Consider the following 25,023-nt stretch of genomic DNA (forward strand, 5'->3'; position numbering starts at 1 on the left):
TGAATCGGCCCCCTTATTTCTTCTTTTGGTCTTAAATATCACTTATATGTAGATGACATCCAGATATATGTAGACACCCCTGCACTTACCTCTGATTGCTAACTGCCTCCTGGCTATCTCCTCCTTGATAAACCAACACCACCTCCAACTGAACCTAGCTAAAACAGAGCTCTTGGTCTTCCGGCACAAACCTAGCCGTTCTCCTCCTTTCAACATCACTATTGACGGCATGACCATTAACCATTAACCCTGTTAATTCAGCACGCTGCCTTCGGGTCGTCTTTGAAAAGACCCTCTCCTTCTCTAACCATATTAATAACACTGCCAAAACCTGCCACTTTTTCCTCTGCAATATTGCCAAGATATGCCCCATTTTTTCACAAGTAACAGCTAAAACATTAATCCATGCCCTTATCCTTTCCCGTTTAGATTACTGCAATCTCCTACTAACCAGCTAACCAGCCTCCCAGTCTCCCACCTCTCTCCCCTGCAATCAATCTTAAACTCTGCTGCCAGGATCCTCCTGCTCTCTTCTAAGAGGGAACCTGCTCAGCCACACTTAAGCTCTCTAGCATGGCTGCCTATTAAGCAAAGGATAGCTTACAAAATCCTTCTGCTAACATTCAAAGCTATTCACTCCTCTGCTCCTCCCTCTATTCCTCTCAGACCCTCCATCTTCTTACATCCTCCATACCCACTGCGCTTTCTCATCTTTAACCTTTCTATCTCGCTGCTCCTTACCTCTAGAACTCTATCCCTGAATCCCTCTGTAGGGAACACTCACCACTCTCTTTAAGATAAAACTCAGGCTGTACCTTCTGGAGCACTAAAACATTATTTTGCCTAGTCCTGCGCTTATGGGCAAATGCCCATACCTAGTGAACTCTTACCTTCCAATTTGTGCCTGTATGTTATCCAACCACTTAGTTTGTAAGCGCTACAGGACAGGGAACTCCTGCTTACTGTGTCCCTTACCACATGGCACTTACTCCCTGTGTATTTATACTTATTTATTGTATTTATTTTAACACTTGTCCTCCCTGTGTGTAATCTTGTATATTGTACATCGCTGCGTACCCTTGTGGTGCTTTATAAATAAAGTTATACATACAACCGAGGTGACCAGGTTCTGGGAGACACCAAAATCCTAATCTATCCCGACTATACGGTGGAAGTACTAAGGGCAAAATTTGCAGAGGTCAGGAGGAAACTGCATGAATGAGGAATAGAGATGTAGCGAACCTCACAAAAAAAGTTTGCGAACCCGTTCGCGAACTTCTGCCAAAAAGTGCGAACTTTTGCGAACTTTGCGAACCCCATAGACTTCAATTAGAAGGCGAACTTTAAAACCTAGAAAAGCCATTTCTGGCCAGAAAACTGATTTTAAAGTTGTTTAAAGGGTGCCATGACCTGGACAGTGGCATGCCGGAGGGGGATCAAGGGCAAAAATTTCTCTGAAAAATACGTTGTTGACACAGCGTTGCGTTTTGTGCTGTAAAGGGCACAAATCACACTACATTTCTAAACTTGTGTAATAAACTGCTTTAAAACGTCCGGCGTCTACATGCCAATCAAGTCGTGTAAAGGTTACAGCCGGTTCACACGCAAAGACAAAACGCCGCATTTACTGCAACGAAAAAAAACCCAAAAAGCTTTAATGATACCGTCAAGTGAGCGAATAATAGTTTTTACTAGTTGCTTGGCAATATTTCTGTAGTGGTGTGTTTAGCAGTCACCGTGCTTGTGCGCACGTGCAGGCACGTGTCAGGCAGAGGTAATTCAGTGAAAGTGAAGTGAACCAAAAAACACTGATTCTGCAGTGTGGGCCGAGTTTTGGCCTACTTTATTGATCACCTGCGGTGACCATAAAAGATACGATTTTGCCGCTGTTGCAGAACCCTGAAAAATCAGGCATGTGTACATTCCTGAAAAATTATGTTTTTTTGTCGCAGCCACTGAAGCACAGAGGCCAGAAAAACTAAGGATTTACCTGTCCAAAAAGTTTGGCTTAAAATGAAACCAGTAGGATTTGCACCCTAGTTTGTACGGTGGCGGAGGAGGACGGTAAAGGACAGCTGTGTGTGGAGTCATGCGGCGTGCAGAGAAGGACAGCTGCATGGGGAGTCAGAACAAGTCTTTCGGCGTGCAGTAACCCTCCGAGATCCATGCCTCATTCATTTTAATAAAGGTCAGGTAATCCACACTTTTGTGACCTAGGCGAGTTCTCTTCTCAGTGACAATCCCTCCTGCTGCACTGAAGGTCCTTTCTGAGAGGACATTTGAGGCGGGGCAAGACAAGAGGTTGATGGCAAATTGTGACAGCTCTGGCCACAGATCAAGCCTGCGCACCCAGTAGTCCAGGGGTTCATCGCTCCTCAGAGTGTCGATATCTGCAGTTAATGCCAGGTAGTCCGCTACCTGCTGGTCGAGGCGTTCTCTGAGGGTGGATGCAGAAGGGTTCTGGTGCTGCCTTGGACTGAAAAAACTTTACATGTCTGATGTTACAGAGTGGCCAAAGTGCATTGTCCTTGCAGGTGTGCTTGTGGGAGGATTACTGGCACCTCTGCCCCTGGAATATTGAGTTCCTAAAGTGACATCACCCTTAAAAGCACTGAACAACATGTTTTGCAGGCTGGTTTGGAAATGCAGCATCCTTTCGGACTAGTGGTACGTTGGTAACATTTCTGAGACTTTATGCTTGTAACGAGGGTCTAGTAGCGTTGCGACCCAGTACAGGTCCTTCTCCTTAAGCCTCTTGAGGGGTCCTTCAACAGTCATGACAGCATGAAAGACCCCATTCTCACAAGGTTGTATGCAGAGGTATCCATCTCCCCTTCCTCGTTATCAAGGACTATGTCATCTTCCCCCCAGCCACCCCACCAGGGGTCCCCAAAAGGTGACCACAAGCCCCCTGGGAAGCCTGCTCCTGTTGGTCTTCCTCCTCCACAAAGCCACCTTCCTCCTTTGACTCCACTTCTGACACCTCTCCCTGCTTTGCAGCAGGTGCCTGGGCTCGTTCTGGTGATTCCGCCCACAAATCGTGCTCTTCCTGCTCCTGGTCATGCTGGTCTATGGCCTCATCTGTCACTAGTCGCACGGCACACTCCAGGAAGAAAACAAAGGGTATTAGGTCGCTGATGGTGCCTTCGGTGCGACTAACCATGTTTGTGACCTCGTCAAAAGGGCGCATGAGCCTGCAGGCATCGCGCATAAGCACCCAGTAACGGGGGGAAAAAATCCCCAGCTCTGCAGATCCAGTCCTACTACCCAGTTCAAACAGGTATTCGTTGATGGCTCTTTGTTGTTGCAGAAGACATTCAAACATGAGTAGCGTTGAATTCCAGCAAGTCTAGCTGTCGCAAATTAAACACCTGACTGGCAAGTTGTGCCGCCGCTGAATGTCAGCAAGGCTATGTAGGAACGTCTGAAATGGCCAGACACCTTCCTGGACTGCCTGAGAATGTCCTGCAATCCTGGGTACTTCGAGACAAACCGTTGGACTATCAAATTGAGAACATGTGCCATGCAGGGCACATGTGTTAAATTGCCCAGTCTCAGTGCTGCCAACAGATTGCTTCCATTGTCACACACCACTTTTCCGATCTTCAGTTGATGTGGGGTCAGCCACCGATCGGCCTGTGAGTGCAGAGACGACAGGAGTGCTGTATGGTTTCTGCTTTCCAGGCACGTCATCCCCAAGACAGAATGACAACGGCGTACCTGGCACGTCGAATAGCCTATGGGGAGCTGGGGGTGCACAGGTGTGGAGGAGGACACAGCAGCAGAGGACTCAGCCGAGAAAGAAGCCGAGGTAGAGAGCGAAGGAGGAGTAGAGGTGGTGGCAGGCCAGCATGCAATCCGTGGCGGTGACACCAACTCCACTGCTGTTGAGCCACGCATTCCCTGCTTCCCAGCCATCACCAGGATCACCCAGTGGGCAGTGTAGGTGACATACCTGCCCTGACCATGCTTGGAGGACCATGTGTCAGTAGTCATATGGACCTTTGCCCCAACACTAAGTGACAGAGATGCGGTGACTTGGCTCTGCACATGCTGGTACAAGTGTGGTATTCCCTTCTGGGGAAAAAAATTGCGGCCGGGTACCTTCCACTGTGGTGTCCCAATTGCTACAAATTTGTGGAAGGCCTCAGTTGGTATGGTAAAAGCTGGCGGGCTAAGAGTGCAGACAAGCCAGCTGTCAGACGCCGGGCAAGGGGGTGACTCGGAGACATTGGTTTCTTACGCTCAAACATGGCCCTCACAGAAACTTGGCTGGGGGCAGATGACCAGGAACTGGTGGTCAAGGTGGAAGGCGGAGTGGAGGGTGGTTGAGACGGGTCAAGGACAGCAGAGGTAGAGCAGTAAGATGCTGGACCAGAAGGAGGGTGGCTTTGAGTTGTCTGCTGCCTTTGAGGTGTTGCTCCCATAGTGCTTTGTGTTTGGCGTTCATGTGCCTTCGCATAGCATTTGTACCTACGTGGGTGTTGGGCTTCCCAAGACTCAGTTTCTGATTGCACTCATTGCAAATTACAGCGCTTTTGTCAGAGGCACACACATTAAAAAAATGCCACACTGCTGAGCCTTTTGATGCTGGCATTCTGGCGGTAACAGTACTTCTGTTGGCAGGTGCGTTGGCTGGCTGACCACAGGTGCCGATACATGTTGTTGCCCTACTGTTCCCTGCGAGCTGTCCCTGCTTCTTCTAAGTCTTATTCTCCTCCTGCCTCTCTGACTCTCCGTCTCTCCATCTGAACTATCCTCCTCTTGCTCTCTTCTTCTAGGCACCCACAAAACATTAATTTCCTCATCATCATGCTCCTCAGATGCATCAATTTCTTCTGACAGCTCACAGAAGGCAGCAGCAGCGGGGACCTCATCACACCTTATGTCCATCTCTGTTGTGTTGCCTGAATTATGATATCTGGTGTAACGTCCTCATCTTCTTCTGGCAATAATGGTTGCGCATCACTCAGTTCAACAAACTCATGTGAAAATAACTCCTCTGACTCATCCAGTGAAGAAGGGGTGGCGGTGGTGGAGGAAGTGGTACGTGGGGTGCCCATAGCAGAGGAGGATGAGGATGTTGTGGCAAAGTTCCTGGCAGAAACGGTAGAGGATGGGGTGTGCTGTGTAAGCCAGTCAACTACCTCTCCAGCATTTTTGGAGTTCAGGGTACGTGCCTTCGGAACACTGGGCGATTTCCTAGGGCCACAGGATATCATAGCAGCACGGCCCCTAGTGCCTCTGCGTGGCGGCCTGCCTTTGCCTGACATTTTTTTTATTTTTACAAAACAACAACAACTTGGGTGATGTTTCTGTACACGGAATTATTATTGTTATTTTTAGACGGAATGTGAAAAAGCACACACAGCTAGGTGGCACTTGGTTGAAGACACTGGGCAACAAGGCCTGCAATGGCAACGTATACAGTAGTGGATACGGAATATATTGTTGCTGGTGGAAAAACGTCACTCAGGTGATTTTATTGCAATGCAATGTCACAACTATGTGTACCGTGTTTGGTGCACTACTATGAACAACAGCAAACAGCACTGGACACGTTAAAGAACAGTAAGATAAATTAAAAAAAAAAAATAATAATAATAAAAATTTTCTCCACCAGAGCCTTGTTCTCAAATTCTGAAAATTTGAGATTGCGGAGCCTGCTCTCCTGCTGTTTTTTCCTGCTCCTTTTTGGTGATGGGGGGGGGGGAAGCTCCTTTCTTTCCTCTCCACTGGCTTCCTCTGGCTGATATTCCTTATCTGTGCCCTCAATATCAGACACATCTGGGCTGCTGATGAAGCCAGGCCTCTCTCCCTCAGTGTCACTGCTGGACCCATGTGACAGGGCAGAAGTGGGAATACTTGCAGGTACGGGTTGTCCCTTCCTCTGCAGCTTTGGTGGTGTGGGTTCTGACTTAGAACCTGCTTGGTTCCCATAGGCTTTTTCTTTTTGGCCTCTGCTGCTGTTTCTCAGTGTGACTGTGCCTCCTGTGAGATTCTTCAGGCCCCAGCCTACCTTGGTGTTTTGCCACCTTTTTCAGCCTGCCACTGCTGGCTTCAGCATCGCTCTCATCCTTCCTCTCCATTGCTTGTGTCTCCGTTGCGCACCTGCACCTTGCGCGCTCTCCATCTCTTCACTCACAGCGCAACTGCGCAAAATGGCATTAGTCATGTGGTATATGACACGCAACGCTTGCATGCAGAATTTCGCACCATAATGCCGCGTGTGTAAATTACAGTGTGCAAATTATCGCACGCTGCGTAAATTACAGCACGAAAACGCTCTTCGAGAGTTAAACAGCATTGCGTCTAAATTTTGACACGTGTCCTTTTAGTGAATCGTGCGTTAAGTCACAAAAAATAAGAAGTGATAAAATTTTTAACGCATGCTATAAATAGTGCTCGTTTTAACGCACTTTAGTGAATCAACCCCTATATTTCTTCTATTGGGGCCACCGTGTTGGGTATTTAAATTATTCCAACATAGCGCTGTGTAAGTGTTAGTGCATGCGCGAACCTTCTCGCTCCCCTAGATGCGAGCGCAACCTACTCTACCCGAGCTCTCCTGCTTTGTGAGATGGAAAGCGCTCTCACAGGGTATGTGCTGAGTAGCTGGTCTTAGTGTCCGTGCAGGAGTGATGCATTCTGGGAATATCCTTTACACAGCTCAGCGTTTTTTCTTCCTGTTTGGCTTCTGATCATCTGAACGATTGAAATATGGGGAGACTTAAGGGCACTATTGAGACAACTGAAGGTATGCCTGCAGCTTGAGATTAACTCTTTACTAGCCTTTCCTTCTCCTTTAAATCTGACTTTACATAAAGACAAACCCCTCCACCCCTTTTAATCCCTATGTCTCTCCTAAACAGCCCAGTTGCATTTTTCATCCCACCAGGTCTCAGTGATACCAATTAAATCATAATTTTCAATACATGCAATAGCCTGCAGCTCCCCTAATTTACCCGACAAGCTTTGCACATTAGCCAGCATGCAGCCAAGATTGCTACTTCTCCCTCTGATATTTACATTAGCTAACGGAGAGTTAGAGCTAAGGCTGTTTCCCTTGTAACAATGAAAGCTCCTTATCTAACTCCGCTTCTAGTCCCTGAAACACTACAATTATCTACCTGCCTCTCAATGGTTATTATACACGAGGCTGCAAACGACACTTAAAGGATATGTAAACCTACATTTGCCTACAATGTATATCAGTTGGGCATGCCTCCCCCACCCAAATGACATAATTTGTACTGCATATATCCCCTCTGTTTGCCAGCACCATCACATTTTCCTAAACCAAATAGCATCTTTCACCTGGTGGCGATTTTACCTCTGATGCATAATTGGGTACATTTAAATCTGCAAACAGCATACACACACACAGACCCTTATTCAGCGTACATTTCATCAAGAATACAGGCTCACACAGGCAGAACTGTCTTTGATAAAAGTTCTGCTTTGTTTGAGCTGAGCTCAGGAGAGTTGGTTGGGAGAAAAAAATTGAAGCACACAACTAGAGCTGAGTTTCTATGAGAACCAGCAATGCCATCTCTTTACTGGCTGCTAGGCTGGGGTACGTGTTTAGTAATCTGAGCATAGAACAACTGAGCATGCCCACAAGCCAACAGCTAAAGCAAATTCCTGAGGGTGGGGGCCGAGTGGGTTACAGGAGGAGAAGCAAATCTAAGTGATTAAGGGGATGTTGTAGCCTTACTATTAATCTCTGGACAACCAGTGTGGCAGGTATTGAAAGATTTCAAAGAGGCTGTTCACTGATTCAATTTTTGTGTGTGGGGTTTACATGTCCTTTAACCCTTTAAGTGCCAGCCGAATTCGTCATTTCGGTTCCCCCCAGTGCCAGACGTTTTTTAAGCATTTTGTACTCATTCACTTTAACAATGTTTTTTGGTAGGAAAACCTCCACGAAACTAGGGAAATTATATATCGTTTTTTTCGTCACTAATTGGGCTTCGACATACATACCAAATTTTATAACTTTTCTGGAGATATGATGTGTATTTTGGGTGAAATATGTAAAAAAAAAATAAAATTATGAAAAATTTCTGTATATTTTGAGGTTTTTTTCCATAGAAAAGTTAATTTTACTCACTTTTTTTTATTGTTTGTAAAAGCCCTGATACTCCCAATTCCAACGATACCAAATATGTGGTGGTACCCCACAGTTCCTGTCCAGAAGTAACCCCCAAACTAAGGCAATACTTAGTACAATATCACACCAGAACAAAGCAGAAAAGCGCTTGTAACAGTTAATGCAGCATAACTTATATGTAAATCTAAAATATCCCCTCATGTTTGGTATCTTTAGAAACTACAGACCTTCAGGTTTCTAGGTGCAATGTAGTTTTCACTCAAAAGCCAAATACCTTTTGTCAGTGCATTGTGAAATTTGGAACTTTTTATGACATTTTTTTTTTTTTTCTAAAACGTAAACTTGGACGCATGATCAAATGTGGATTTGACAAAAAAAAATCTCATAAAAATTTTCTAACAAAGGCATATTTGAAAGACAAACTTCTCCTGAATAAAATGATGCCCCATATGTATGGGTGCACATAAAGACATGGGCACCAAACACTCCAAAGCAGGGGCAATGCACAAGGGCAATTACAGCTAAAAATGTGGGGGCTGCGCTCTATGTGCACTTCCTGCAGTTTTTCAGTGTTAACCCCCCCTACCTGTGAAATAACCCCCACAAACTATATATTTCTGAAAAGTGCACACCTTCAGCTATTCAGAGACACCACTCTTCTCTTTCTACATGGAAAATTGTGGCCGCAGTCCCTTGCAGAAGTCAGCGCTTTGGTCAGAAATCAAGGAAAAACCAGATAAAAAACCTAGATTTCTCCCCAAAATCTCCATGGCAACTACCAAAAACGTACTAACCATCAATCTGCAAGTTCCCCTGAATAAAACGATACCCCATATGTATGGGTGCACATAAAGACGTGGCCACCAAATGCCCCAAAACAGGGGCAATGCATAAGGGCAATTTCAGTTGAAATTTTGGGGGCTGCGCTCTATGTGCACTACCTGCAGTTTTTCAGTGTTAACCCCCCCTACCTGTGAGATAACCCCCACAATCTATATATTTACGAAAAGTGCACACCTTCAGCTATTCAGAGACACCACTCTTCTCTTTCTACATGGAAAATTGTGGCCGCAGTCCCTTGCAGAAGTTAGCGCTTTGGTCAGAAATCAAGGAAAAACTAGATACAAACCTAGATTTCTCCCCAAAATCTCCATGGCAACTACCAAAAACTTACTAACCATCAATCTGCAAGTTCCCCTGAATAAAACGATACCCCATATGTATGGGTGCACATAAAGACGTGGCCACCAAATGCCCCAAAACAGGGGCAATGCATAAGGGGAATTTCAGTTGAAATTTTGGGGGCTGCGCTCTATGTGCACTACCTGCAGTTTTTCAGTGATAACCCCCCCCTACCTGTGAGATACCCCCACAATCTATATATTTACGAAAAGTGCACACCTTCAGCTATTCAGAGACACCACTCTTCTCTTTCTACATGGAAAATTGTGGCCGCAGTCCCTTGCAGAAGTCAGCGCTTTGGTCAGAAATCAAGGAAAAACCAGATACAACCCTAGATTTTGGTCAGAAATCAAGGAAAAACCAGATAAAAACCTAGATTTCTCCCCAAAATCTCCATGGCAACTACCAAAAACTTACTAAACCTCAATTTGCAAGTTCCCCTGAATAAAACGATACCCCATATGTATGGGTGCACATAAAGACGTGGCCACCAAATGCCCCCAAACAGGGGCAATGCATAAGGGGGGGCTGTGCTCTATCTGCAGTTATTTAGTCTAAACACACCCATAACCTGTGAAATAACCCCCGCAAACTATATATTTCTGAAAAGTGCACACCTTCAGCTATTCAGAGACGCCACTCTCCTCTTTCTACATGGAAAATTGTGGCCGCAGTCCCTTGCAGAAATTAGCGCTTTGGTCAGAAATCAAGGAAAAACCAGATACAAACCTAGATTTCTCCCCAAAATCTCCATGGCAACTACCAAAAACTTACTAACCATCAATCTGCAAGTTCCCCTGAATAAAACGATACCCCATATGTATGGGTGCACATAAAGACGTGGCCACCAAATGCCCCAAAACAGGGGCAATGCATAAGGGGAATTTCAGTTGAAATTTTGGGGGCTGCGCTCTATGTGCACTACCTGCAGTTTTTCAGTGATAACCCCCCCTACCTGTGAGATACCCCCACAATCTATATATTTACGAAAAGTGCACACCTTCAGCTATTCAGAGACACCACTCTTCTCTTTCTACATGGAAAATTGTGGCCGCAGTCCCTTGCAGAAGTCAGCGCTTTGGTCAGAAATCAAGGAAAAACCAGATACAACCCTAGATTTTGGTCAGAAATCAAGGAAAAACCAGATAAAAACCTAGATTTCTCCCCAAAATCTCCATGGCAACTACCAAAAACTTACTAAACCTCAATTTGCAAGTTCCCCTGAATAAAACGATACCCCATATGTATGGGTGCACATAAAGACGTGGCCACCAAATGCCCCCAAACAGGGGCAATGCATAAGGGGGGGCTGTGCTCTATCTGCAGTTATTTAGTCTAAACACCCCCATACCTGTGAAATAACCCCCGCAAACTATATATTTCTGAAAAGTGCACACCTTCAGCTATTCAGAGACGCCACTCTCCTCTTTCTACATGGAAAATTGTGGCCGCAGTCCCTTGCAGAAGTTAGCGCTTTGGTCAGAAATCAAGGAAAAACCAGATACAAACCTAGATTTTGGTCAGAAATCAAGGAAAAACCAGATAAAAAACCTAGATTTCTCCCCAAAATCTCCATGGCAACTACCAAAAACTTACTAACCATCAATCTGCAAGTTCCCCTGAATAAAACGATACCTATGTCTGGTTGCACATAAGTACATGGCCGCCAAACCTGAAAATGCATAATATTGGGGCTGCACTCTATGCACCCCTTTTTTTTTGCCTGCACCCGAATGAATGGGATACGCTCGGGTGCAGGCACATGTAGCCGATATACGCATGAAAACGCGTGAGAATGCAAAGTCTCGCGTTTTCATGCGTATATCGGCTACACGTGCCTGCACCCGAGCGTATCCCATTCATTCGGGTGCAGGAACAAGTAGCAGGCGTAGGGCTGAATTTTCGGCAAGCGTTTTTCCACTTGCTGAAAAAATCAGCCCTACGCCTCGTGTGGCATCAGCCTAACCCTTGGCAATAGAAACTACCAGAACAATCTTAGCACCTCTGGACCTTTCTAGAACAACTGAAATCAAATGGAATAAAACCACTAAAAGCAATCAAAGAACAATAGTTGCAATGAAATCGGTAAGAGCCCTGGATCCACCAATGTCACTGCAAAAGCAACCTTTTTGGGGGCACTAAACACACAATAAAGAACAATGCAAAGATAAAACACCGTAAAATCCAATAAAACCACCTAAACCAACAGAAGAACAATAATTGCAATGAAATCGGTGGTCAGAGCCCTGGATCCACCAACGTCACTGCAAATTCAGCACCAAATAGCAATAAAAAAGTTACAGTGCAATAGAATAATTCAAAAACAGAAATCAATTATGAAAATGCCAAAAAAACACTAAAATGCAACCAAATAAATCAGATAATTATAGAGCAAGATCAGAAATAAAGTTTTAGTAAAAAAAAAAGACTGCCAAAGAAAGCAAAGACAGAAAGAAAAGAAAAGAAAGAAAGAAAAAAAAAAAAAAAAAAAGTGTAAGTGTAAGTGTGTGTGTAAGTGTCTGTGTGTGCTTGGGAAAGTTGTAAATAAGTGTGTATGTGTACAAAAGTATAATAATGACAAAGATAGAAGAAAAAATGCAAAAAAAAAAAAAAAATTTTTTAGACAGTTGAGATGAGAAATAAGTAAAATAAACAGTGGTAGAGAGTTGTAGTTCAGCTTACCCAAGGCAGGCAGACGATCAGGGGCGATCAGGGGCGATCAATCCAGCAGGAAGGCAGCAGGGGAGCTCCATCTCGTCCGAAGTGCGCAGCAGGAGTGAGGGAGCCGACAGTAGGCGGCGCTATTTAAAGGGACAGCAGTGGACACGTCATCAACGCGTGTCCACTGCTGTCATTGGCTGGCGACGCGATCGGTGCGGCTGGGGGACCCGGATCGGTGAGTATGTTCTTCATTGCTCGTTGCCTAGGGGGATCTGAGGGGTTTACAAGCGCTGCGCTGCTTTAAAAGCGAGCGCAGCGCTTGTAAACCCGACAGTGCCATTGGACGTAGATTCTACGTCCCATGGCACTTTGGTCCCTTGGTACCTAGGACGTAGAATCTACGTCCCTTGGCACTTAAAGGGTTAAGCGCCTACATAGTCAGTCACTCCTCTCCACCTCAGAGGACCCTTTACTAACAACCATAAGAAGGGGTCACAAAAAATGTAACATCTCCACCCTTTACAAATATCTAATCAACGGTAGGTGTGACTCCGTTGCCTTGAAATGTAGAGATGCGTGGGAGGATGACCCGGGGTATGTGACGGATGAACAATGGTAATAGATACTAACAGCCACTAAGTGTGTATCAATTAACTGCAGGCATGAGATGCTCCAACTCTACCTTATCCACAGGTAACTATACAGGTAACTATACCCCAGAGAAGCTGCATAAAATTTACCCAAAAGTATCCCCTCAGTGTCTTAGATGCCAAAAAGAAACGGTCACCTTATTTCATTTCCTCTGGTCATGCCCCCAACTCCACAATTACTGGGCCAGCATTTTGGATAAAGTAGGTACTGTAACAAATCTATGTATCACCCCTAAGCTATGCCTACTGGGAGTCACCACGGGCCTAGTGCTTAGTACAAGAAGTTAGACAAGAAGCTATTCCTAACCAGGGTATTTTTTCAGGCCCGTAGGCTCATCACTCTTAACTCTCTTAAATCTCACTAGGCGCCCACCTTTGAAGCCTGGCTCAAGGCTGTTAATGACACATGCCAACAAGAAAAACACTCCCTACTCAGGAAAGGCAAAACCAACACTTCTGATAATATCTGGGGCAGTTGGCTTCTTGCTACTCCTAACGCAGTGGAAGTGTCACCATGATATCCCTAGCATCCCCCCTGTCCGGGCTATTTCTACCTTCATCAATACTAACCCTAACTGTTAGGCTTACTAACAGGCTGGTGGTTGGTTGAATTAACTTGCTTTTCAATTCTACAAAAAAGGGATAAGTATTCTTTATTAACTTTATTCAAAATCATTGTGTTTTCTAACTGTTGGGTTTAATTTTTTCAAAAGTAATTGTTGTTTTTGGTGCTAATTTACAAAGTTTGGTGAACTATAAGGCTTACAGCAGGTTTGCCAGAAGTTACATTCCTTTGTAATTACCCTCAGTTTGAGGTGGGTGGGGTTTGATTAGTTGACCTTAACAGACTGTATAAATAGAACCACTGGCACTTCCAGTGGAGCTTGCTCTGGTGGTTGGTGCTCTGTAAGTGATTGCTTTTTAAGTGGGGGCTCTATAAGTGGAGTTATAAACGTAGGAGTTACAAACTAAGGGAGTTTAAAACAAGGTACTAGTTTGTATTTACTACAAGTCCTTTCACCTATTTTTGTTTAACTGTTCCTGTAACTGGGAGAATGAGTGGCAGCAACATTGAAGGTCTGACACAGTGCACAGCCTGCCACATGTATGCAGTTGTGGAACAACAGTTCCAAAGGCCTAAACAGATGGTGGTTATAGGGGATTCAATCATTAGGAAAGTGGACAGGGTAATCTGTCGAGCGGATCGCTTCAACCGAACAGTCTTCCTGGTGCCAGGGTTCGGCATGTGGTTGATCAGGTTGACAAATTATTGGGAGGGGCTGGGCATGACCCGGCTTGGTACATATAGGTACTAACGACAAAATTAACGGTAGGTGGAGGACCTTAAAGAGTGAGTTCAGGGATCTAGGCTCTAAGATTAAGGAAAGGTCCTCCAATGTCATTTTTCCAGAAATTTTGCCAGTGCCACGTGCAAGTTTAGGGAGACACCGGGAGCTTAGGGAGCTAAATGCGTGGCTAAAGTCTTGGTGTAGGAAGGAAGGGTTTGGGTTCCTAGAGCACTGGGCTGACTTTTCTTTGGGGTACAATCTATACAGCCGTGACGGATTGCACCTCAATGGAAGGGGGTCTGCTGTGCTAGGGGAGAGAATGGTTAAGAGGCTGGAAGAGTGTTTAAACTAGACAAGGGGGGGGGGTGATTTAGAGTTCTATAGGGAAGCTAGTGTAGATGGGGCAGTGGGACTAGCAAAGGGTTGTGGGGGAGGAGTGAGGGGGGCATATAGTTTATCAAATAAGGAGCTTCCATTACAAGGAAAACAGTCTAATATTTGCCTTAGCTCTAACTCTCCGTTAGCTAATGTAAACATCAGAGGGAGAAGTAGTAATCTCCGCTGCATGCTGGCTAATGCGCGAAGCTTGTCGGGTAAATTAGGGGAGCTGCAAGCTATTGCATGTATTGAAAATTATGATTTAATTGGTATCACTGAGACCTGGTGGGATGAAAAATGCGACTGGGCCGTGAATTTAAATGGTTATATACTTTTTAGGAGAGACAGAGAGATTAAAAAGGGTGGAGGGGTTTGTCTTTATTACATGGCTTTAAATCTGACTTTACATAAAGACATTACCAATGAAAACATCGAATCTCTTTGGGTAGAAATTTCAGTAGGGCTGAAGGTCACAAAGAAAATGATCATTGGTGTATATGCTATAAACCACCCCGTATAGATGAGGGGGATGAGACCCAGCTATTGTTGCAAATGGAGGAGGCTTCACAACTGGGTCAAGTTGTTATTATGGGGGACTTTAATTATCCGAACATTGACTGGAGTAATGGGGTGGCTAAGTTTGAAAAAGCTAGTAGGTTTGTAAATATGCTAAATGACAACTTTTTATTTCAGGCGGTTCAAGAACCTAATAGGAATGACTCTATTTTGGACCTGATGATATCTAATAATACGGAACTCATCTCTAACATTTGTGTGGGTGAGCATTTGGGGAACAGTGATCACAACATGGTCTCCTTTGAGATAATGCTGCAGAGACAGCTCTATAAGGGAGTAACTAAAACGCTCGATTTTAGACATGCAGACTTTGCCAGTATAAGGGCATCTCTGCAATGTGTCAACTGGGAAAGGCTTTTCATAGGGTTAGACACAGAAGGAAAATGGAACATCTTTAAAATATTGCTTTGCAGGTATACACAAGGGGAATATACTGATATTCCCCTTGTAAGCAAGGAGAGGCATCGCAAAGAAAAACCTTTATGGCTGAATAAAAGTGTTAATGTCGAGGTTGGTAAGAAAAAACGTGCTTTTAAAGCATTCAAGTTAGCTGGGACAGCAGAAACTTTCATCAGGTACAAGGAAGCAAATAAAGCATGCAAAAAAGCTATCAGGCAAGCTAAAATAGAGATGGAAAGGAATATTGCAGCTAGGAGTAAAAAGAAAATTATTTTTTAATTATGTGAATATGTCTATGAAGATTCTCATTCATCCAGGTCATGATATACAGTATCTAGTAGAATTAAGTCTAAAACAACTGGACTTTTCTGAGTTTTTCTTGAAAACGTTTCACCACTCATCCGAGTGGCTTCTTCAGTTCAAATGACTGGTAGGGATGTACTTTGAAGGATTAACACCTTCATCAATGAGAATCTTGGTACCATTGTGATTGGATCATACCTTCTTACACCTGTCAGTTTCAGCTAACACCTAACTGAACAAGTTCAATGGAACCATTGTGATTGGATGTCTGTGACTCTACTACCATCAAGAGTTTAAATACCGGGGAATTCCCTACCAGTCATTTGAACTGAAGAAGCCACTCGGATGAGTGGTGAAACGTTTTCAAGAAAAACTCAGAAAAGTCCAGTTGTTTTAGACTTAATTCTACTAGATACTGTAAATTATGTGAATAGTAAAAAAATGAAGCAAGAACGGGTGGGAACCTTATTATCATGGGGGGGTAAGTTGGTTGATGAGAACGGGGAAAAAGCAGAAATTTTGAACTCTTACTTTTCATCTGTCTATACATCTGAGGAGCCAGCTAATGAAGGCTTCCTTTTTAATATGCCCAGTTCTACCGGTAGTAATTTAGCTACTGACGCATGGGTCACTCGGGAGGAAATTCAAAAGAGACTTGAACATGTAAAGGTAAACGAAAGGTCCAGGACCGGATGGGATTCATCCCAGGGTATTAAATGCGCTGAGCACTGTGATTGCCAAGCCTCTTCACTTAATTTTTCAGGATTCGTTGAGGTCTGGTATGGTGCCGAGAGACTGGCAAATTGCTAATGTGGTGCCGTTATTTAAAAAGGGATCCCGTTCTCAGCCTGAAAACTATAGGCCTGTTAGTCTGACATCAGTAGTAGGAAAACTTTTGGAAGGGGTAATAAGGGATAGGGTACTTGAATACATTGCAGTTCACAAAACTATAAGTTTGTGCCAGCATGGTTTTATGCGTAACAGATCTTGCCAGACTAATTTAGTCGCCTTTTATGAGGAGGTGAGCAGGAACCTCGATGCTGGAATGGCAGTTGATGTCATCTACTTGGACTTTGCTAAAGCTTTTGATACAGTACCTCGCAGAAGGTTAATGATCAAATTGAGGAATATTGGCCTAGAACATAATATTTGTAATTGGATAGAGAACTGGTTGAAGGATAGATTACAAAGAGTGGTGGTAAATGGAACATTTTCTAATTGGGCCAGTGTGGTTAGTGGAGTACCGCAGGGGTCAGTCCTTGGTCCTTTGCTTTTTAACTTGTTTATTAATGACCTGGAGGTGGGCATAGACAGTACTGTTTCAGTTTTTGCTGATGACACTAAATTGTGCAAAACTATAAGTTCCATGCAGGATGCTGCCGCTTTGCAGAGCGATTTGAAAAAATTGGAAAACTGGGCAGCAAACTGGAAAATGAGGTTCAATGTTGATAAGTGCAAAGTTATGCACTTTGGTAGAAATAATATAAACGCAAACTATCTACTGAATGGTAGTGTGTTGCGGGTATCCTTAATGGAGAAGGATCTAGGGTTTTTTTTAGATAACAAGTTGTCTAATTCCAGGCAGTGTCATTCTGTGGCTACTAAAGCAAATAAAGTGCTGTCTTGTATAAAAAAGGGCATTGACTCAAGGGATGAGAACATAATTTTGCCCCTTTATAGGTCCTTGGTAAGGCCTCACCTTGAGTATGCAGTGCAGTTTTGGGCTCCAGTCCTTAAGAAGGATATTAATGAGCTGAAGAGACTGCAGAGACGTGCAACTAAACTGGTAAAGGGGATGGAAGATTTAAACTATGAGGTTAGACTGTCGAGGTTGGGGTTGTTTTCTCTGGAAAAGAGGTGCTTACGAGGGGACATGATTACTCTGTACAACTACATTAGAGGGGATTATAGGCAGATGGGGGGTGTTCTTTTTTCCTATAAAAACAATCAATGCACCAGAGGTCACCCCTTTAGATTAGAGGAACGGAGCTTCCATTTGAAGCAGCGTAGGTGGTTTTTCACGGTGAGGGCAGTGAGGTTGTGGAATGCCCTTCCTAGAGATTCTGTTAATGCCTTTAAGAGGGGCCTGGATGAGTTCTTGAACAATCAGAATATCCAAGGCTATTGTGATACTAATATCTACAGTTAGTATTAGTGGTTGTATATATAGTTTATGTATGTGAGTGTATAGATTGGTAGGTGTGGGTTGTGTGTGCTGGGTTTTCTTGGATGGGTTGAACTTGATGGACAACCCTATGTTACTATGTAACTATGTAAGATAGGAAAGCTACCCCCAACACAAGCATAAATTTGCTGTGACTATTGTACGGATGCTTACATTTAAATGTAAAACTGTAATTCTATGTAATCTTCCTTGTTATCTGCCAGAGTATCTGTGAATGCCTACTGTGTTTCTGTTGATTGTACAATAAAAAATTTAAAAAAAAATTGTGTTGCATTTATTGACACAGGAGAACCTTGGATGACCAGATGGCAGCTCCAGATGTGCAGCACAATTGTGCCCATAGGCGGAGGGTGACTTTTTTTTGGGGGGGAGCTAAAGATGGGCACTGACCTAAAGTGGATTCGCTGCTGGTCTAAAAATGAACCTCCCAACTACCTCTTGCAGTTCCCACTGAGTTCCAGGGATACTGTGCAAAAGTGCAGGTGGAAGTGGTTGTTTCACCCTAAAATGTTTAGCACATAAAGTATTCATACATGCACTTCTGTGAGGGGTTCCCTATCCATTTGTGTTTGTGATCCGTTAACTTAAATGTGTTTTAGTTTGATAGCAAGAAAGGCAGTGGGAACTGACACCCCAGTCACATTATATTCAGTAAGATGCAGTCCGCATTTACAAATCCAGCACATTATATGCAGTGAGATGCAGTGGGTACTGATGGCAGAAATTCAGGCCCTGGCACTATAACACTGAGACTGAAACACAGCATGGGTTTGTTTCCCAGCTATGCAGTCTCATAAGGGCTCCACTGTAACAAACTAGAAACAAACTGTAACTAACTAGAAACAAAACAGTGACAAAAGAAGTGCAAAAAACAACAACAATTTTTTTTAGGGGGAAAGAGTTAATTTAGGACTGGAGCAAGGTGATAGGTGACCAAAAAAACTATTTCATGTCAGCTAGTGTTTCAGCCTTTAGAACATATATAGAACAAGTACCTGTGGTAGTGGGATGAAATCTGCAGCAAAAGTTGGTGAGGTTCTTAGTTTACAGCCTGTAGATTCTTCTTATCAGTCTTCATTTCTGCAGTGCCTACATCTGTCTCTTGATCGGTCAATTTTACTGTCTGTCAAGAGAGCTGTGCTCTGATTGGAGAAGCCACAAGAAGAAAGATCCAATCAGAGCACAGTTGATTACAACAGAACCGGAGTTTGCAGGATGGAGGAATGCAAGGTTTCCCCAATGTTAAGATCCAGAGCAGTGCAGAAACGGAGTGAGATTTTTTTTTTATTCTAAGGTGCCAAGCTGGTTTGGAGAGGCTTAGAAGAAGAAAAGAAGAAAAATACTCAGTGCTTCTCGTGGTGTTAGTAAGGTGTGTATAATCAGTGTCTTAAGTGTTGACTGTTTGCAGCCTCCTCTCAACAACTCCCCTTTGGGTATTCAAAGATCTCTAAACAACGTGCATCGGAAGTGCATAATAAAACGAAAGTAATTACAGTAAAGAAATTTTCCCACTCCTTACATACTGATCTTAAGAAACTCTTTTCTAAAAAATGTGCAAGTGTGCAAGTATTATAATCCCTTGAAAATAGTGAACAAATTGGTTTTTCATTGAATGTTAGTGCAAAAAACAAATATACAGTGGGCCAACAAAGGCACTAAGGCCACAGTCGCACATGGTGTACCCTCCATTTTTTCCCCCTGCATTTTGTAGGCAGGTTGAAAAGAGCATATCCACTTTTATCCGCAGCTCCGTGTAGCTGCACTGCCAAGCACAGCGATTGGAGATCCACCCGAAAAATGAGAAAGTGTGTATTGTTCTTGAGGACTGCCAAGTCTGCCAAGTGTGGCACTAGCCTAATCTGCAGGCCGAGAACCAGTCGATTAACTGGCCTACATTGGCTCCTTTATCTGCACAGTGTGATAGTGTGTTTGGAAGACAAAACTGTTCTGGCATATAAATGTACAGAGAAGTGTTTATGATATGGGCTTCAGCTTCGGGGGGGGTGCCTAGTGGAAATAGGGTTAATACTGCTTTCAGTCAGGTTATTAGGTGGCGGTTGAAAGCAGACCTGTCTGTACAGACAAAAGGAGTATGCCCCAATAACTGAGGGTTCAGGCTGTTCCCAGCATGTTAGGAAACCTGTGAGAGAACCAAGTGGAGCATCAGTGAGAGAATGCCAAGGGTTCTGTGACTGTTCCTGGAAGAAAGCCAGTGTAAAGAGCAGCAGTAAAGCTGACTAGGGATAAGTGAATTTTTACGCCAGACATGGATTCGTAGCGTTTTGCGGGGATTTACATATGAGCTGTTTTATGTGATATAGTTTTATAGACCTAGATTATTTACGGGTAAAGTTTACCTTTAAGTAAAATGAAAATACTATTTTGGCAATGGCAACATCTTAGAGATAATCATGTTGGAGGTCCTGATCTTTGCAAAGCGATGTCCTGTGTTGGCAAGATCCAGGTTTCTTCCATTTCAGGGTAATTTTTCATTATCCTTTAGGTTCTATGCTATTGTCATTTAACGGGGCTATCTCTAAACCAAGAAGGAACTGGCTATCAACATGTGCATCTGATAATATATATTGTGTCGGCCATTTAGTGTGGAAATTAATTTAAAGAATTATCCCTACCTGTATGAAATATTATTCATTTGCAGTTGTAGTATAACAGGTTTCAATTTTCTTATTTTTGCTAACATGATGGGAGAGATATTAGGGTTGATTCACTAAAGTGCGTTAATTTTTATTGCACGCTTTTTTGCGTTAAAAAAGACGTGACAAGTATTATCAGTATTATCGCATGCGTTAATTTGCGCGCAACCATATGCGTTAATTAGCGTGCAGAAAAGAATACTAACGCATGATTCACAAACACTTAGACGCGCTAAATATCGCATTAGACTATGCGAAAATTAACGCCTACTTGAGGCAGGCGGTAATTATAGAAAAGTACAGTTAATGAGCTTTTGGCAATAAAATATGGACTTTGCAGTGTTATTTATTCAAGTCTGCGTTGGCCCTAGAGTGATGTAGCCTCCAGTTTGCCGCATATAAATAGTAGCATATAATTAGTAGCTACATATAAATAGTGCATATAAATAGTAGCCACATATAAAAAGTGCATATAAATAGTAGCATATAAATAGTAGCCACATATAAATAGTAGCATAGAAATAGTAGCATATAAATATTTATATGCGGCTACTATTTATGTGCACTATTTATATGTGGCTACTATTTATATGCTACTATTTATATGCACTATTTATATGTGGCTACTATTTATATGCTACTATTTATACGCGCTATTTATATGTGGCTACTATTTATATGCTACTATTTATATGCACTATTTATATGTGGCTACTATTTATATGCTACTATTTATACGCAGCGACTATTAGCGCACATAATAGGCGTTAATTAGCGCGCATGCAGTAAATGCTGCATGCAATATCACGAGTAAATTAGTGCAAGTATGCTTATAGTGAATCGTGCGTTAAGTGGCGAAAATTTAGACGCGATAAAATTTTCATTGCACGCTATAAATAGCGCACGTTTTAACGCACTTTAGTGAATCAGCCCTATTGTAGCTTTGTAAATTTTTTCCCTGAAAGTCTATTTGGAAGAGGTTTATTTTAGGGACATTTGGGTGTTGTGTTGTAGTATAAGATTATCATTGGATAGTTTAATATGAGATTCTGATACAGTGTGCAGATTTTGATGCCCCCCCCCCCCTATTTGTTCTTCAACTGGTTAAGAAAATCCCCAATTGTGAGTTGATTGGTGCTAATTATAGGGGTTCCTCATGAGATCATGCCTTGCATGCTAACCCCCCGCACCACAATAAGCAGTTTTTTTAAAAACATGTATTTTAAAAACATTACCTCAGTTAGATCATTTGTTTACAAACGTTTGTTACAGACCTTGGTAAGGGGTAACTGACTAGGCAGTGTTGTACCCTCTTTATCAAGCAACTTCCTCTCCTCCTCAGTCAGAATTAGCTCCCTACAGGCCACTGGTGCACAGCCCTGCAACAAGGGAGCAGGATGTCTCTGCTAAACAGAACAACAAATACTGGTTAATCTACAGATTATAAGAAACTATTGTGAAAAGGAGAAATCTTGAAGGAATCATGTAAGAAACAGTGAAATAAGCAACACTGCACTCTCACCATTTCACAACTACTGGATAACAAAAGATCCTTCACTGTAAGATGGCAGCCTGAGTCAGCAATGGGAATATTTAATTCCTTATTATCTTCATAAAAGCCTTTTCCAGAGAATATATCTAAAAAAAAAGCAGCCTTATATTAATAGTTAACTAAAATATGTTACAGCTGAACAATTAATGTTATTTCTATACTATTTTTGTGTTCCTTCACACATTTTTCACCACTCATCCAAGAGGCTTCTTCAGTTCTTCAAACCCTGAGTGGCCATAGGGATAGGTTAGCAGAAATTGAGATCATACATTTATAGCATTATGCTGATCATGCCCAGACACATCTGTGACTAGAAAAACAGAGGATTTTGCGCAGGGCGCTCATAGTGGTTGTTACATCACAATCATGCAGCAACAGAAGAATAAAAAACACATACTACAATATCACCATAAAATCTGGGGGGCTCTGGAAATTAAATATTGCAATATTTAATTTCCAGAGCCCCCCAGATTTTATGGTGATATTGTAAACCTGTACAGAGAAAGACACAGGTTAAAAGGAAAAGATGTGAAAGCTTGGTTAAATCAGCAAGATGTCTATACACTGCACAAACCTGTTAGACATTATTAAAAAAAAACAAGTGGTTGTTTCAAACCTTGACTCACTGTGGCAAGCAGATCTGGTATCTATGATAGTTTTGTCTACAGAGAATGATGGTATAAAATATATTTTGACAGTTAGAGTTGTACTATCACAATATGCATGGTGTTGTTGCCTGTGCAAAAAGACAGGGACATCTGTGGCAGGGGCTTTTCAGAGAATCTTTGAAGAGGGTCACCAAATAAATACAGTATTTTTGATAAATACAGAATAAGTCATTTTGTTTCATCTGACATTGTGAAATGTGCTTCAGTAGAGCAGTTTAACTGTAGGATATGAGAAGAGCTACCCCATAAATATTCCCCATTTATAAACTGAAGGATCTGGCTGGGGATCACATAAATGAAATAAAAGAAATACAGAAAGTTCCTCTAGATCAGAATTGTATATTACAGAATACAGAGAATAATTCAAAGAAAAAAAGTAAAAGGAAATACTTTATATTCTGTAAAGTGGTTGAGATACCCACAAAAGTGTAACAGCTGGATTTAAGAGAATTAATTGACCATGGATGATGGATCATTTGCTCATATAAAATATCTCTGTCTTGAAACTCTGGGCCTCTGGAACTGACCAGGAACAAAAACTCATACAAATTAAATTATCAATGCATGTTTAACTCTTTAAGTGTGACCAGAATTTCACATTTCAGTTACTCTCAGGTTTTTGAACATTTTGTGCCCTCTCATTTTAGGGGCATTTACTGAGTGGGGGTTTAGTTTAGGTAGGAAATATATATATCATTTTTTTTTTCAGGAGAACCCGAGCTCTCTAAATATGCCTGAGATTGCTTAGCTCCGGAGTCCAGGTCTCATATGCACACAAAAGAAAACAAAATTGTGCCGAATCCCCTATGGAGCAACAGGTGGATACTCCAGCAGGCACCAGAACAGCGTCTCCAGCAGAACCGACGCTAACCAATATACTCTCTGAGATAAAATTCAGCAGAGAGGCATGCACAGGGCTGATAGCTACCAAAGTGGATGAAGTGAAGGTGGAATTATCCATTATCTGTCGCGTCATGCAAAAGATAAGGGAACAGGCCGCAGCGGTGGAACAGTGTGTCAGCGAGCTAGAGGATGTAAGCAGACCTCACCCAACGCAAATGCAGGAACTTCAAGCTGTGGTACAAACCTGGCAAAACAAAGCAAGATGACCATGAAAATCGCTTGAGGCGCAACAACATCCGCCTGCTGGGAATCCCAGAGCGCGTGGAAGGCGAGTCTCCAGAATCATTCATCCAACAATGGCTTATTGATCTGTTTAGCAAAGATTCACTCACATCTATCTTTTCGGTAGAGCGAGCCCACAGGGTCCCTATGCGACCACCACCACCAGGTGCCCCCGTCTGCCTGTTAATAGCCAGATTATTAAATGCGAGGGACAGAGACAAAATACTTTTATTGGCAAGAAACAAAGGCCAGCTACCATTTGAAAATGTAAATATTGCTATATATCCTGATTACTCCCTGAAGGTGCAAAGACAGCGCGCCGAGTTCACTGAAATTAAAAAAGCATTACGGGAGGCGAAGATAACATACGCCATGCTATGTCCTGCCAAATTGCGCATCACGGTAGAAGGCATGGTCCACTTCTTCACCACTCCACACCAACAAACAACAGAACGGATAAAAGTGTCTGTCAAATCCCACAAACTGGGTGTAAGATGTTGTGATAACAATGTGCCAGAGGATAAGGTTAACAGTTAACACGTTGTACAAACCTGATAAGCTGCTAAGATACCTAGATGACAGCACAAATATTTTCTGCACTAACAATCATAGATGTCACCAGCTTTTTACTTGATGTTTCTACCACTCAGTTTAAGTAGACCCTCGGCAACGGAGCTGACTAAGCTCTCTACCGATTCTGACTTCTCTACAAAGGCTGCACAGGTCAAGCTGGAAGTTAAGCCACTTGCACCCCGCAGCACTCCCAAATAAGCACATTCTGGTTTGGTTTAATGTTTGTGTTTGGGTCAAATCTGCTTCCGCTATACATCGAAAGCAGGTGGGGATGGAAGGGGAAGATAGCAAATCAATGCTTGTAAATATACTGTGTAAATCAGTGTCGGACTGGCCCACGGGTCAGTGGGCCCTCCTGCTCCTGACCATTTGGCTTAATTCATGGTCATTCCCTATTTCTGAATGGGAATAAAAAGGAGAAATAGATGGAAGGATGGAAGGATAGATGCTAGCATGTAAATAAAAGAGACTAGGAAAATAAAGCGGTTGGGTGAGGAAAGTTTGGATAGTGGGCCTATGGTCTAAGGTTTTCTGGTGGGCCCCTGAGGTCCCAGTCCGACACTGGTGTAAATCAAAGTCTATCTGGGCCCGGGAAGTTCAACGGGTATTCAGTATTCAGCCAAGATACTGCACAATGTTACAGTTAATATAAATATGCTTACAAATATATATGCTTACATAATATCTGTATTGAGGGGACTAAATACCCCAATTA

General features: G+C 42.9%; 1 protein-coding gene across 2 annotated transcripts in view; it reads right to left on the bottom strand.

Moving 5' to 3' along the window:
* LOC101733496 (cyclic AMP-responsive element-binding protein 3-like protein 3) overlaps window positions 1–25,023 on the bottom strand; it is a 180,331-nt gene that overhangs the window by 76,178 nt on the left and 79,130 nt on the right. The window contains exons 4-5 of one of the 2 annotated variants that reach the window (XM_004919577.2): window positions 21,913–22,028; window positions 21,665–21,793 (exon numbers count right to left, since the gene is read on the bottom strand). In XM_004919577.2, the coding sequence (XP_004919634.2) occupies window positions 21,665–21,793; window positions 21,913–22,028 (245 nt within the window). Of the gene's footprint in view, window positions 1–21,664; window positions 21,797–21,912; window positions 22,029–25,023 lie in introns of both variants that reach the window. The other variant, XM_004919576.3, reaches the window with a different exon arrangement.

This window comes from Xenopus tropicalis, chromosome 1, assembly GCF_000004195.4.
Source record: "Xenopus tropicalis strain Nigerian chromosome 1, UCB_Xtro_10.0, whole genome shotgun sequence".
In the NCBI taxonomy this organism is placed as follows: Eukaryota; Metazoa; Chordata; class Amphibia; order Anura; family Pipidae; genus Xenopus; species Xenopus tropicalis.